The sequence below is a fragment of the Emydura macquarii genome, unplaced genomic scaffold, assembly GCF_026122565.2.
Source record: "Emydura macquarii macquarii isolate MOO-44397 ecotype Brisbane River unplaced genomic scaffold, CSIRO-AGI_Emac_v2 contig_3517, whole genome shotgun sequence".
Classification (NCBI taxonomy): Eukaryota; Metazoa; Chordata; order Testudines; family Chelidae; genus Emydura; species Emydura macquarii.
Window position 1 is genome coordinate 2759723 of NW_027133654.1, and position 12157 is coordinate 2771879.

Genomic DNA, 12157 nt, shown 5'->3' on the forward strand with positions numbered 1-12157 from the left:
AATAGTTAAGTATTTAAGCAATGAACACTTCAGCATACTGAAATGTTTTCCTTAATGTTTTCTTGAATTGAGGTCTAAGTGCTGTTGAGGTATGAGTGGTAAAGTAATATAGTCACAAGAAAAAAATGACTGCTTTAAACAAAGTACAATATAAAGCTTGGTGGGAGCTTTCAAAAGCACTTAACCTGCACTGTTTTCTTCATTTTCTATGGAAAAAAGTGTCCTAGAAACCATTAATATTCATATTGAACTTGATAACGCAAGGTGCTGAGATCTCTGGCCATGAATTTTAATGGGACATGTGCTTAAATAGAACATATACTTAAGTCCTTATTTCAGCAAAGCACCTAAAAGCATATGCTCAGCTCAATCAAGGCCTAAGAACTTTGCTGGATTGAGACCCTAGTGTTTATAACCGTGCAATATCGAGTCTAATATGTCTGACTTTTCAGTGGTTGTGTGTGTGTACTGAATATTAATAAATTACATAAAAATAACACTAGATACAAGTTTGTTGCTTCCTAAAATGTCAGCATCATTTTGACAATGGGTGAGAGGAAAAGTCCAAAGTAAGAGGAACAATTGAGGAGGAATATTCAAAAATATTCATAATTTGATAATGTCCTTTAAACTAGCTGAAAATATTTGTTTTTATTTCCTCTCCTACCATTTCACCTCCCTCTCAATACCTCTCCACTTTTGCTTTTCTTTCTCTTTCCCTTCTCAGCTGCTGGAAACATTCAGGGAAGTTGGGAAGGGACAGGAAAGCCTTGAATTAAAATGATACCTATATTCCTTTATAATGAAATCATTTCCTGACACATCAACTTCACTATAAGCATCAGTTTGCTGTAAAAGAAATTGCAATTTGCACATGGCAAAACATTTGTGTCTTTTTTCTACATCTCTATAAAAAGGGTTTCATAACATCTGAGTTATAAGTGGATTTTCATTGAGATAATGCATATTCAGATAGACAGCCTTTTGAGGTTTTGTTATTTCAATTTTATCCTCCCTTCTTTCAGTATATTGGTTCTGATCATTCACAGCACCTCATGGAAAATGTATTTACACTTCTGTAAAGTGAGTACAAATCACACACAAAACTCTACCAAGTCAGAATGGTAGCGTTGTATTCCTCCTATCACAAGAAGCAAAAGCCGTGGGATATGACACCCACTGATTCCTTTTAAAAAACAAATGATTTACATGTTTCAATGTTAATCAAAAGCAGTTTTGAGCAGTGTGGCTGTACTGATTACAGAGATCATAAATACTTCTGACCAATAAAACATCTGAATCTATTTTACAATTACAAATCCTTGGCATTAAAAAAAAAGGGGAAGGGGGGAGGGGACCATAATCTGACTCAGAAACGAATGCTGGTAACATTAGCATTGTAGGAAGTTCAATTTTTCAGGATACAAACACTATTTAATGATTACAGAGAGGTGTCTCCTTGGAGACTACAAGTTACACCTATTGAATTCAGATCTATTTCTTTGCAAAAAATCTAAGAGAACCACCTTCGCTGTCACATACACAAATTCATGCCTGTACACACAAACATTTATACAAATAGCGTACTTACAAATATACGTATATTATATACTATGACTTAGGGAGGTGAGTCGCTGCTTAGTTTAGCTTCAATTGATGTGATGTATATACTATAGAACATTTGCTAAAACACATACATATTTGGTTAAAATGCTGCCATTGCCCATGTTGCATGTAAATGGTATGGTCACACACATGAATGGCTTTACGTCTGCAGTTTGTGCAGTTGGGAGTCTGATTCTGTGATATATACAAACAGAAGCAATGTCTGCAGTAAAATGAAAATAAGAATGAATGTAATGAGGTATATGCATCTCCTTGAAAGTGTTTGAAACTTGGTTAATTAATTCTCTTTCCTGTCCCCCATTTTGAAATCCCCACTGCTATTCGTATTTAAACATATTTGTGGGACATTATATATTAAAAAACCATTACCATTCTAAATGGCACAAGGTCCCAATTTTGATGAATGCACAATTGTGAAACAGCAAAGATCTGCTACAGTAACACCAGTTAATTTAAACTAAAAGATCCAGAAATGTTGCGGTTGAGTTACGAGTGCCATGTGTCTGTCTTTGTCTCCTTATTGCATCACAGTTACAATAAATCTCATGGAAAAACCCATCATTCAAGATCTCAAGTCAGATAAGAAGGTAACTTTTTTCCCCTCACTGAGAAACGCACAACTACCTCTGCTACCCCAAACAAGCTACTTTCATTTGTGCTAGTGTAAACACAAGTGCAGGGCCCTCATTGGAAACTCTGCTAGGGAGATATGAAGAGGAGAAGGATTGCCACAGCAGAGGTTGAAGAAGGCAACTCTCCTCAGCAACAGGATTCAGTAATGCTAGCTGGGAAATGCATTGATTCAGAACACTCCCATATCAGCTTCAGCTAGCTTCTAAATATTGCTGATATGAATTTAATTTCAAGATGTATGTGACTGCCACTAACATGAAGTTACATCCCGCAAAGACATAAGTACATGCTTAAAGTTAACTGCTAAAACAATGTGAAGTAACCTTAGTGTAAATAAGAATCAGGCTCAGTGGAACTTAAGAACATGCGTAAAGTTAAAAGTGCGCATGTGTGTTTGCGGGACTGGGGCCTATTTAACTATTTTGTACTATTGTCGATTTTTAACAGCTCTTTTGTGTTTTATTCTATCTGTTCTATCAAATGGAATGTGTGCCAGTCATGCAGATCAGTGAATGGCTAATCTTTAAAGGGACAACTGTTAGGTCCTGCTGTCTTTCCTGCTATATTTAAATTTTATAAAAATAAGCTTTTTAAGAGCCTAAGACAAATACAAATAATTCCATTATATTGAGAAAAAATCAATTGAAACTGCACTTTATTAATCAACATTCCCGTGCAGTGTTTTTTCCCCAGATAGATTCCAACACTGTACTGGTATATAAGAATATAACAGTAAAATTGGCTAGAAATTAACTACAATTGTTCAACTGGCAAGAAATTAAATAAAACAAACTACAGCAAAAGAAAAAATACATTTTGATATTAAAATTATTTCCTTTTTATAATCTAAGTGTCATTCACAATACAGGTAAGAAAATTTGTTTTTGAATATTTGATTTTTAAACGGCCAATATCCTTTAAGAGATGTTAGAAGATTACAATATTAGAGAATTTGCAACTTGTATTTAAAGGACACCATTCTAAAAGTAACGATTTTAACAATAGCTTTATGCACATCTCTAAACCTCATTTCATTTTATAGTTTAAAAATTCATGGATTAGTCAATACTGCTGAAAAAACATCTATATATTGTGAGCTTCAATTACGGGTCTATAACAGAATGCTAGCACCCAGGAGAGTTTTGCCTGTGAAGCCCTCATTTATGGTTCAAATGTCCTTTCTGTATAAATGCTGTTGTGGGAATTTGTGTCTCTTCTGGAGATAAAAATCAACTGACCTTGAACCAAAGGTGACATTGTAGCATATGACAAATAATGTCAAGCATCAGATATGAAATATTGTTATCCTTTGTAATTTTAAATTCCATGGCAGTATTCCAAAACTGTCTCTCAAGTGAGGTCAGTCAAGTGCAATTATAATATTCCTCTAATGAAGGGCAAGATTCACAAAAAGTTAAATGAAGTGAAAAATGGGTCTAAAATATATATTTTCAATTAGTAAAGAAGTTCTTCTAAATCTTTATACTATTTTTCCAACATATTACTATTTAGTAAGTGGCAGAGATTGTATTAAATGAAGAATAGGAATATTAAATCCAATTAAAATTAAATCAATCTGAGACAATTGTGTTAAATTTATGTTTTTAAGAAGACTGCTTAACAATCTTCTATCTAAACTCTTAACAGTACAGCTACACAGTCCAATGGCTAATGGAAAAGAGTGGAAGTCAGAACGTCTAGGTTCTTTTTCCAACTCTGTTAAACAACTTGCTTTGTCCTCTTGGGTAAATCACTTAATCTCACTGTTTTATTTATCCATCTATAAAATGGGTATAATTATGGTTACCTATCTTACAAGGATTTGTAAGGCTTAATTATTTGCAAAGCAGTTTAAATTTTTCAAACCAAAGGTGGCTAAAGTATTATTGTTAATAATATCTAACAGATTTTAAAGTTATTACTATTTCAGGGATGTTGTATTTGGGCTAAAGCACAACTGAAGTAGCCTGACCTGAACTCCCTTTCTCGCCGCATAGTAAGTTTGATATAATTTAACCATATTTCACAAATAATAATAATAATTTTATGCAAACCATGTCAGTGATATAAGGAGGTATGTGTTTCAAATGGCAAGTAATTTTCACAGACATTGCCTCACCAGCTGATTGTGAATCAGATTTAGGAAAAATCATTCTGACCCAAGAACATATTCAAATTTCTTTGTGAAGTCTTGTTAAAAGAAAAAAAAAATCCTGTACTAGAAGCATTCACAACAATAGCAGGATAATGAAAGTGTAGATGAAACAACTTATATGTATTCCATTATCTGTCAACTAAAGTAAGGGCTTTTGGAGAGAAAAAAATTGCACTTTCAAGGTTATGATCATGGCGAGATAGCACAGACAGAGTTCAATGAAAAATGGAAAACCATCAGATGAGACAGTGAACATCTGTGTGACTTTGGTTTTGAACCTTTTTTTGTAAAAAGAAACATGACAATCAAAACAAAAATACATACAGAAGATTCAACATTAAGTACATCACAAAAACAAGAAACACATTTGCTAAAGAACCATCAGTGTTTTTACCAGTGGGGGTTCCAGGATTTTGTACAGGAAGGTGGTACTAATAAAAGGAATCAGGACAAGGAGCTTAGATGGGGATAGCACAAAGAGAACAGCTGGAAAAGGGCAATAAATCTTACATCCATGTTGAGTCACTGCAGGACTTTCTGCCTAATGCCAATGTTGAATTGGGAAAAAAAATTGAGTTTTATAGAACACTGCCACTACTAAGAGGACAAATCCTACTCCCACTGAAGTCAACAGGAGATTTTACAATTGACTTACGTGAAACAGGTTCTGGCTCACAGTCAGTAATAACAAGTTAACAACTCATTGATAAATTTCTGCATCAAATGTAGAAGTAGTAAGGAACAGGTCATAGTGTGTAATCTGAACCCCACTCCATTCCCCTAAGAATCAACCACATGTTGCTGAATCTTGGAGTAAGTAATCTGTCCTGTAAAATGGAATGGAAAAATATATTTTCCCTGATCCCCTAATCTGAACCTTGGTGCTCTCTTGGAATGACTTTTCAGATGAGTATTTGTAGGATTGCTAGCAGTCATGTGAGCTCAACTATCGTATAAAATCTAGGATGTCTGGCAATCATTCACAGCAGGATCTATAAATGCCCCTACAGACACTATAGCTGGGCTTTCAATAATGCTATCAGCCCTTAATACCAATGGCACTGGGCTGATTATTCTAGTCTACTCTATTACTCATTTTCAGTGAGTTAAAGTGGGTGTGCTCAGTGACAGATGAATTACTGTTACCCTTGGCCTCTAAAGGACACACATTTTCTTTGTTGTATGAAAAAGTTCTCAATAAGGTGGCAAACTATCAGGAATAACTAGTTACACCCAGATGTAACCCTGTAGAGAAACAGCAGAGGTGGGTTTTTTTAAAAGTACCAGCTACTTTGGCAAGTACCATAATAGAAAATAAATCCTGACTGTATAGTGTAAATCTAGCCAGTGGCAGCCATCATCTCCTTTCTACCCCACCCTCCAACCCCCTCTGGATCCACCACTGATTTCCTGTGATTGCACAAATCAATGTAGCGATAAAGCCACATTAAATACACAACAAAAATACCACAGGAGGACTACAGCACAAGGGTTTGTATATACAGATATATACTTTTTTAAAAAAAACAAAAAAACAAACATCCAACCATTGCAAATACTGGGCCCACTAAAAAAAAAACACACCCAAACAAAAAAATAAAATAAATAAATTAAAAAAAAGCTTGCTGCTCTTACATCTAGTGTGCCAGTTACTGTGCAAATCCTGAGAAAGGGAGGAAGAACAAAGAAGCGGGGAAAGTTGGCATAAAAACGGAAAAGTTTGGAGTATACAATTATAATAATAGAAAATAATTCACTTGTTTAAAAGCCTCATAAGAACAAAAAACTAGTGGTGTTCAGGAGCTGTACAGTTCTGACACAAAGCTAACAACAGGAAAAAACAAAAGGCAGCTTGTTTTTAATAATTACCACGCTCATGAGTGATGACTGAGGAAGGGAGGACAGGACATTTAGTTCAAAGGAAAAAGAAAAAAAAAGTTGAGAATTTGTTTTTAGCAGATACAAAACATACTCAGTATTGGTTTTGGCAAATTAGTTCTGTACTAAGGAGAAAGGTCAAATAAAAACAAACAAACCAACCAACCAAAAACCTCAGATGAGGAAGCATAAAAATACCCTGATATCAGGAGAGTCACTTATGCGGTTGCCAGAGTTATTTCTATTTGCATGCAACGATTTGTAATTTCTAATAACATTGGCAGATGATTAAAAGGAAAATGATCCTGCATCCCATTTCAAAAGCCAAAATTATGTATAATAATTTTAAAATATATGTATTAATGGAAATTATGCCCAGAATGCCCGAACATTCTGAAGAATAATTTGCAAAGAAACATGAAAGCAATGGTCAAGCCAGCCTATGCCTTATAAGCCAGACAGCGTTTGGTCAGTGCACAGTCCAGAGTCTTGGGGCCAAAGTTTACTCACATAAATTGACTTTAATGAGATTACTCAGATGAGTCAGGCAAGAAGGATATGACCTACAATTTATTAAACTGTGGGAGCACTTCTGAAAAAAGAGGACAATTTTAGAAAAATACTTGTGATCTGTCTTAAAGGCATTCGGTCAAAATAAACAATGTGATGCAAGCATTTGAACAATCAAGAAATATGTCATGTAAAACAGTTACAGGCACAGTAGCTAACAACATATGTAGTGCAGCAGGTATGAATTATGAACTCCAAAGTACAATAATGAATATGCAGTCAAGCTTTTTTTCCTTGTTTTTAAGAATAAAAACATGTAAAAGGATTAGTTAGTTGTAGGATTTAAACACACAAAAATATTCTGAATGAAGAATATAATTGGGAATAGAGAAAATGTGCTTTGGCAGCACTATTAATCACATACAAACTAAATCTAATGGTTCCAGACAATCACACGAATAGGATAACAGAACACATTGTGAGATACAAGATAGAAACTAACAATGAACTAACAACACAGAAGGTAGAAAACCCAAATTGGTTCAAAATCATAAGTAAACATAAAATACCAGAATACTTCCCAAAAGGACAAACTTCAAAGAAATACTTGTAAAACAGAAACTTTCACAACAAATGTCTTCTAATCAGCAGCTGCTGTTCCTGTGACCTCTGATATTTAATTTATTCCTTACTAAATTGTCTATTTTTTATTCAACCAGAGACAATTTAACAAATCAGTTGGGAGCCCTTCCTTTTATTTTATGCTGAAACTGATTAGGGATTTCTGAGTTCTTTGACATACATAAACACTGCTGTTTGTGACTGGAATCTCCTTTCAAATTTACACATAATATTTTCTTTGCTGCTTCAAAATGACATACTGCATTCCTCTGAGACTTTCCCATACTCTCAGACATGCTCTAGTGATCTTCTATTGTCTAGTACCATCTAAAGTACGCCAATTAAATTATAAACTATCTGAAGAAATAATACCTTAACTTCATCCTCAAACATCTTGGTGCAGATTTACAAGGGTCCTTAACTACACAGCTTTGATGAAGAACAGTGAAAAGGAAAAGGTCATTTTCATAAGATGGTAATACCTGATCCCTCTTCTGTCACCATGCCAAGGCCCTCTGCTTTGTTTTGGCGTTCAAATGCATTTAGGTCAAGAACGCTGCAATGAGAAAAGCAATGTAGCATTTAGATTCTTTGATAAATCAAGTATTTTATCATGTTGATTTTTCAAAATCATGGAATTAACTTTAGACATATAATTTTCTTCTTAATTGGGAGATGGAAAATAAAGCTGAATTTGGCCCATTGTTTTAAAAAAATGGTGCGCCTGGCTTCAGTGACATTACATGTTTCATTTATCTCAAACTCTAAGTTACTAGGTTGCACATCTGGAGAAATTCCATTAAGTCAATGGAATTACACTGGATTTATAGTGTAAATGACAACAGAATGTAACTCATTATGATTTATTGAAAAAGAAGGTATATGTACGTTATCTATGTATCTCACATTTGATAAAAATAAAGCATTACTATTTGGGTGTACACATATTCTTCCATTATCTACTGGGAAATTACATAGGGGGATAAGACCAAACGTAGGTCAGTGGTGCTGTATGACTGTCATTGTAACAATGTTGCCATATCACCCAATATATTTTTATGTTTTCAATTTATTTTGGTTTACTAAGATGTTTAAAGGTCAGCACAGCAGGCCAACATTTCCACATGGTAGAGATGGTTGAATATTTTTGCTGAAAATTTTGTCCATCAAAAATGGGGTTTTGGGATGGGGAAAATGTCATTTTCCATAGAATTATTATTATTATTATTATTATTATTGATGGGAAATTAAATTTAAATTTGCATTTTATTTCTGTTTTGGCAGTAAAAGAAAAAAAATCAATGGGAATGGAGAGAAAAAATATCATTTCATTTTGAATTTTCCTAGGAAAAATCCAAACATTTTGAATGAAAATTTTCAAATAACTTTGAAGTCACAATTTTTCACCGGGTTGGGGAAAGACGCCTGTTTTGCCAATAACCTCTATTCTCTAGGCTGCTGACTCCCAAACGGCAAGCCTCCTGAGGGAGCAATGTTACCACTGACTCTCCTAACCCCACCATCATCTGCAAAATAGATACAGCCAAAGGGGTCTTTGTTTGTAGGTGATGCTGGTTTTGGAAACATTTACTGTCACATGGATTTCCACTCATCAATCTGCAGAGACTTGAAGGAAACATTCAAGGCAGAGGAGCTACTCCCCAGCTCCATCATTGACCCCAGGGTGCAAAAAGTGCCAATGGAATTCTATGGGTTTGTGGAACAGAGAGTTCATGTCATACTGGCTCCATCTCCTGCCTTCTCTGGGTTTAAGTCGCTATGCTCTACTTCACACCCTCCTCTCCTCTGAGCCACACAAAGGCGGCTCCATTTATCATATGTCTGTACACCTTGTTGATGGCTCATCCACCTTGCTGCAGGGATTCTCATTGTAACTACTATTTTGTTCTTTAGATAACATAACAAAGGTGATGATCTGCAATCCCAGAAGGGTTGTAACTTTCTGACGAACACTTCCTATTTCTTTTTTTCACATCATCATGTGAGGAGAGAGGTTGCGGCTAAGGTAAACAAGACCCATATCATGTCATTTATATGTCAGACCTATCACTTTAAATTTCACCCCCAAATCAAATTGAGTCCAATTCACATCACAGGCCACAGGTGCAGTGTACTCTTTGCACAAACATCCAGAAGCAGCTGAAAATCCAAGCTCTCTAGACTGCAAACTTGACTGGAAAATGGTGAGGAGACATTTCCAAATGCTTTCACAACCTGTAAACATCAATGGAACAACTGAGAGAATAAGGTATTATTTGTTGTAAGGGTGGCAGTATTAGGTACACTGAAATCAGGGAATAAGTCACGGCAGCCTGCAAGGTAAGAAGCTGTCTAATTAGTCATAGAGGTCAGAAGTGGGGGCACAAATACAAGAAGACAATGGTTTATGTAAATCTGCCTGAAAGCGGAGATAAGCATAGTTTCATGGGAGTCCCAGTGTTGCTACATTTAAGGTTTATAAGCAAGGACTTTCTCTCTGTGGTCATTTCAGCTTCCTTTTCTCTCCCCCAAAAACCTTTTTGCATTTTTTTTTTTTTGCTCAGTTGGTGTTTGGTTTTCTGGGCACTTAGTGCAGCTTGGCGTTTTGTTTTTTTTCCGGTTATTATTTTTAAAGACCCGGATATTACTTTGAGATAGTGGTTTATATATTACTATTATTATTACTATTATTAAAATGCTAGAAAAATGAAAGAAAAAAATATCTTCTGTGTGTGCACGCACACGCGCATGCATCCCTGGCACATTTACCCTTCTTGTTCCACCAGGTAATTATTCCTACATTCTACTGATATTACAAAACTTGTAGAAAAGAACGTAGATAGGAAAGAATAGATTTATTATGATAGATATTTTCTTACCTACATGACTGCATAAGACCAGCAAGGCTCTGAAAGAAGCCCACATCCTTTTTGTCCTTGAGGTAGTCAAGCATTTTCTACAGCAAACAAACCACATACCCAATGAATTAACAGTTATACTATCTGTTATTCAATTCTAATTAGGCAGTCTTGCGAAATAATTATGAGGGAATTTATAAGCTAGATAAAACAGATCAACTGGCAAAAATCTTGGTACCACAGGTCAGGTTTATATTTTATTACCCACCAAACCTTTCAGAGGAGGCTGCCACAATGATTTGGACACTCTTTACAGAATTATAGGAAATAAGAACAATCACTAATCTCAGAACATTCAGAACTAAATGCAAAATTTAGTGTTTGACTTAGCTTTCTACTGGTCCATTCTACACATACAAATTATAAATTAATCTATTTTTCTAACAAGCTGGAAGGGAAGACAGAAGGAGAAATTGTTATTTCTTTTTTAAAATATTTGGAAAATTCTCTGACATTATGGTGATGACAGTTTGACAGAATTACTGCTATGAAAAAATAATTTACAGGGAATGATATTGCAATGTCACAAATTCAGATTGAATGACTGTGACAGAATGTACCTTGGTATCCATCCGTACACACTATTGTAATAATCTTTGTACAAGGTATATCTTGTAAAGAATCATCTGAGACCTCACAATCTGCTGGTCAAAATTATTCTGATGTGTGTGGCAACATTGTATAATGTGAAGTTATAAGATTTCTCTGTATGATGTTATTTACACTTGTTCCAAACAGAAGCTGGCAAACAGGTCTGTCTAAAGCAAAAGAATGTGTGCTCTGCTTAATTTTCATTTAAGCCGTAAACAGGGCATCAAGCAGAAAGGGAGACAAAGGGAGTTCAAACAGGTGGGAAAACTAGTAGGGAATACTCTTACATATAAACACTCTGTCTCCTGACACTCAGCTGGAAATGTTTTCCAAGAGGGAGACTGACACTCTAAAAAGGAGGAATAAATACCCCCAAGGGATCTCCTACTCTCTCTTTCTCCGTCCATCTATTTGCTGCACAGATGGCACAAAAGAAGCAGGCGTCAAACAAAAGGGGTCATGGCTGAAGAAATTTGGCCAGTAAGATTGTTGAGAGCATGGTGAGAGAAAAACTTTGCTTTGAATTTAATGTAGTTTGTTAAGTTAGGCACTAGTTACATTTTGTGTTTATTTTTTCTTGTAACCATTTCTGACTTTTATGCCTCATTACTTGTATTCACTAAAAATCTCTATTTTTGACGTTAGTAAACTTATTTTACTGTTTTATCTAATCCAGTGTGTTTAAACTGAAGTGTTTGAAAAATTATTTGAAATAACAAGTTGGCATATTATCATCATTTTAAGAAACAACAGACTTAACATACACTACACCCTCAATATAATGAACTCCTTGGGATCCAAACCATTTGTTCGTTGTAGCCAAGGATTTGTTATAGTAAAAGAGACCCATGGCAGGTTGAGGGGAAAGGAGGCGGCAGGCGACAGCTCCTCCAGTCCTGAGGCTGTGGCTCTCAGCCCCTACCGCAGCTCATGGTGAAATCCAGGGACAGGGTTTGTTATAGCCCAAGGTGCATTGTTGTGAAGGGTGATATACAAGAGTGTACTGTACTTGTGTTGTCCAGGAGAGGGCAGGACAGTCCCGGACATATATTTCAGGGGGAAAAGCTAAGACCGAGAGTGAGTTAGGAGCACCCTGCAATATAGCTGAGGCTGGTGAGAGCCAGAGTGAAATCCATGTGCAGGCGGCAGGCTGCAATTGCACACAGACACTCAGGGTGCAGCTTTCATGCTGGAAGGCGTTTGTGAGCAGTCCAGGTGGGAGCTC

At 35.7% G+C, this 12157-nt stretch overlaps 1 protein-coding gene across 16 annotated transcripts in view; it reads right to left on the reverse strand.

Annotated features, from left to right (window-relative positions):
• The window catches only part of RYR2 (ryanodine receptor 2), a 646139-nt gene that overhangs the window by 63366 nt on the left and 570616 nt on the right, over positions 1–12157 (reverse strand). For all 16 annotated transcript variants that reach the window (XM_067535799.1, XM_067535792.1, XM_067535786.1 and 13 more), the window contains 2 exons: positions 10303–10379; positions 7906–7979 (listed from right to left, as the gene is read on the reverse strand). In XM_067535799.1, coding sequence (XP_067391900.1) covers positions 7906–7979; positions 10303–10379 — 151 coding nt within the window. The remainder of the gene's footprint in view (positions 1–7905; positions 7980–10302; positions 10380–12157) is intronic.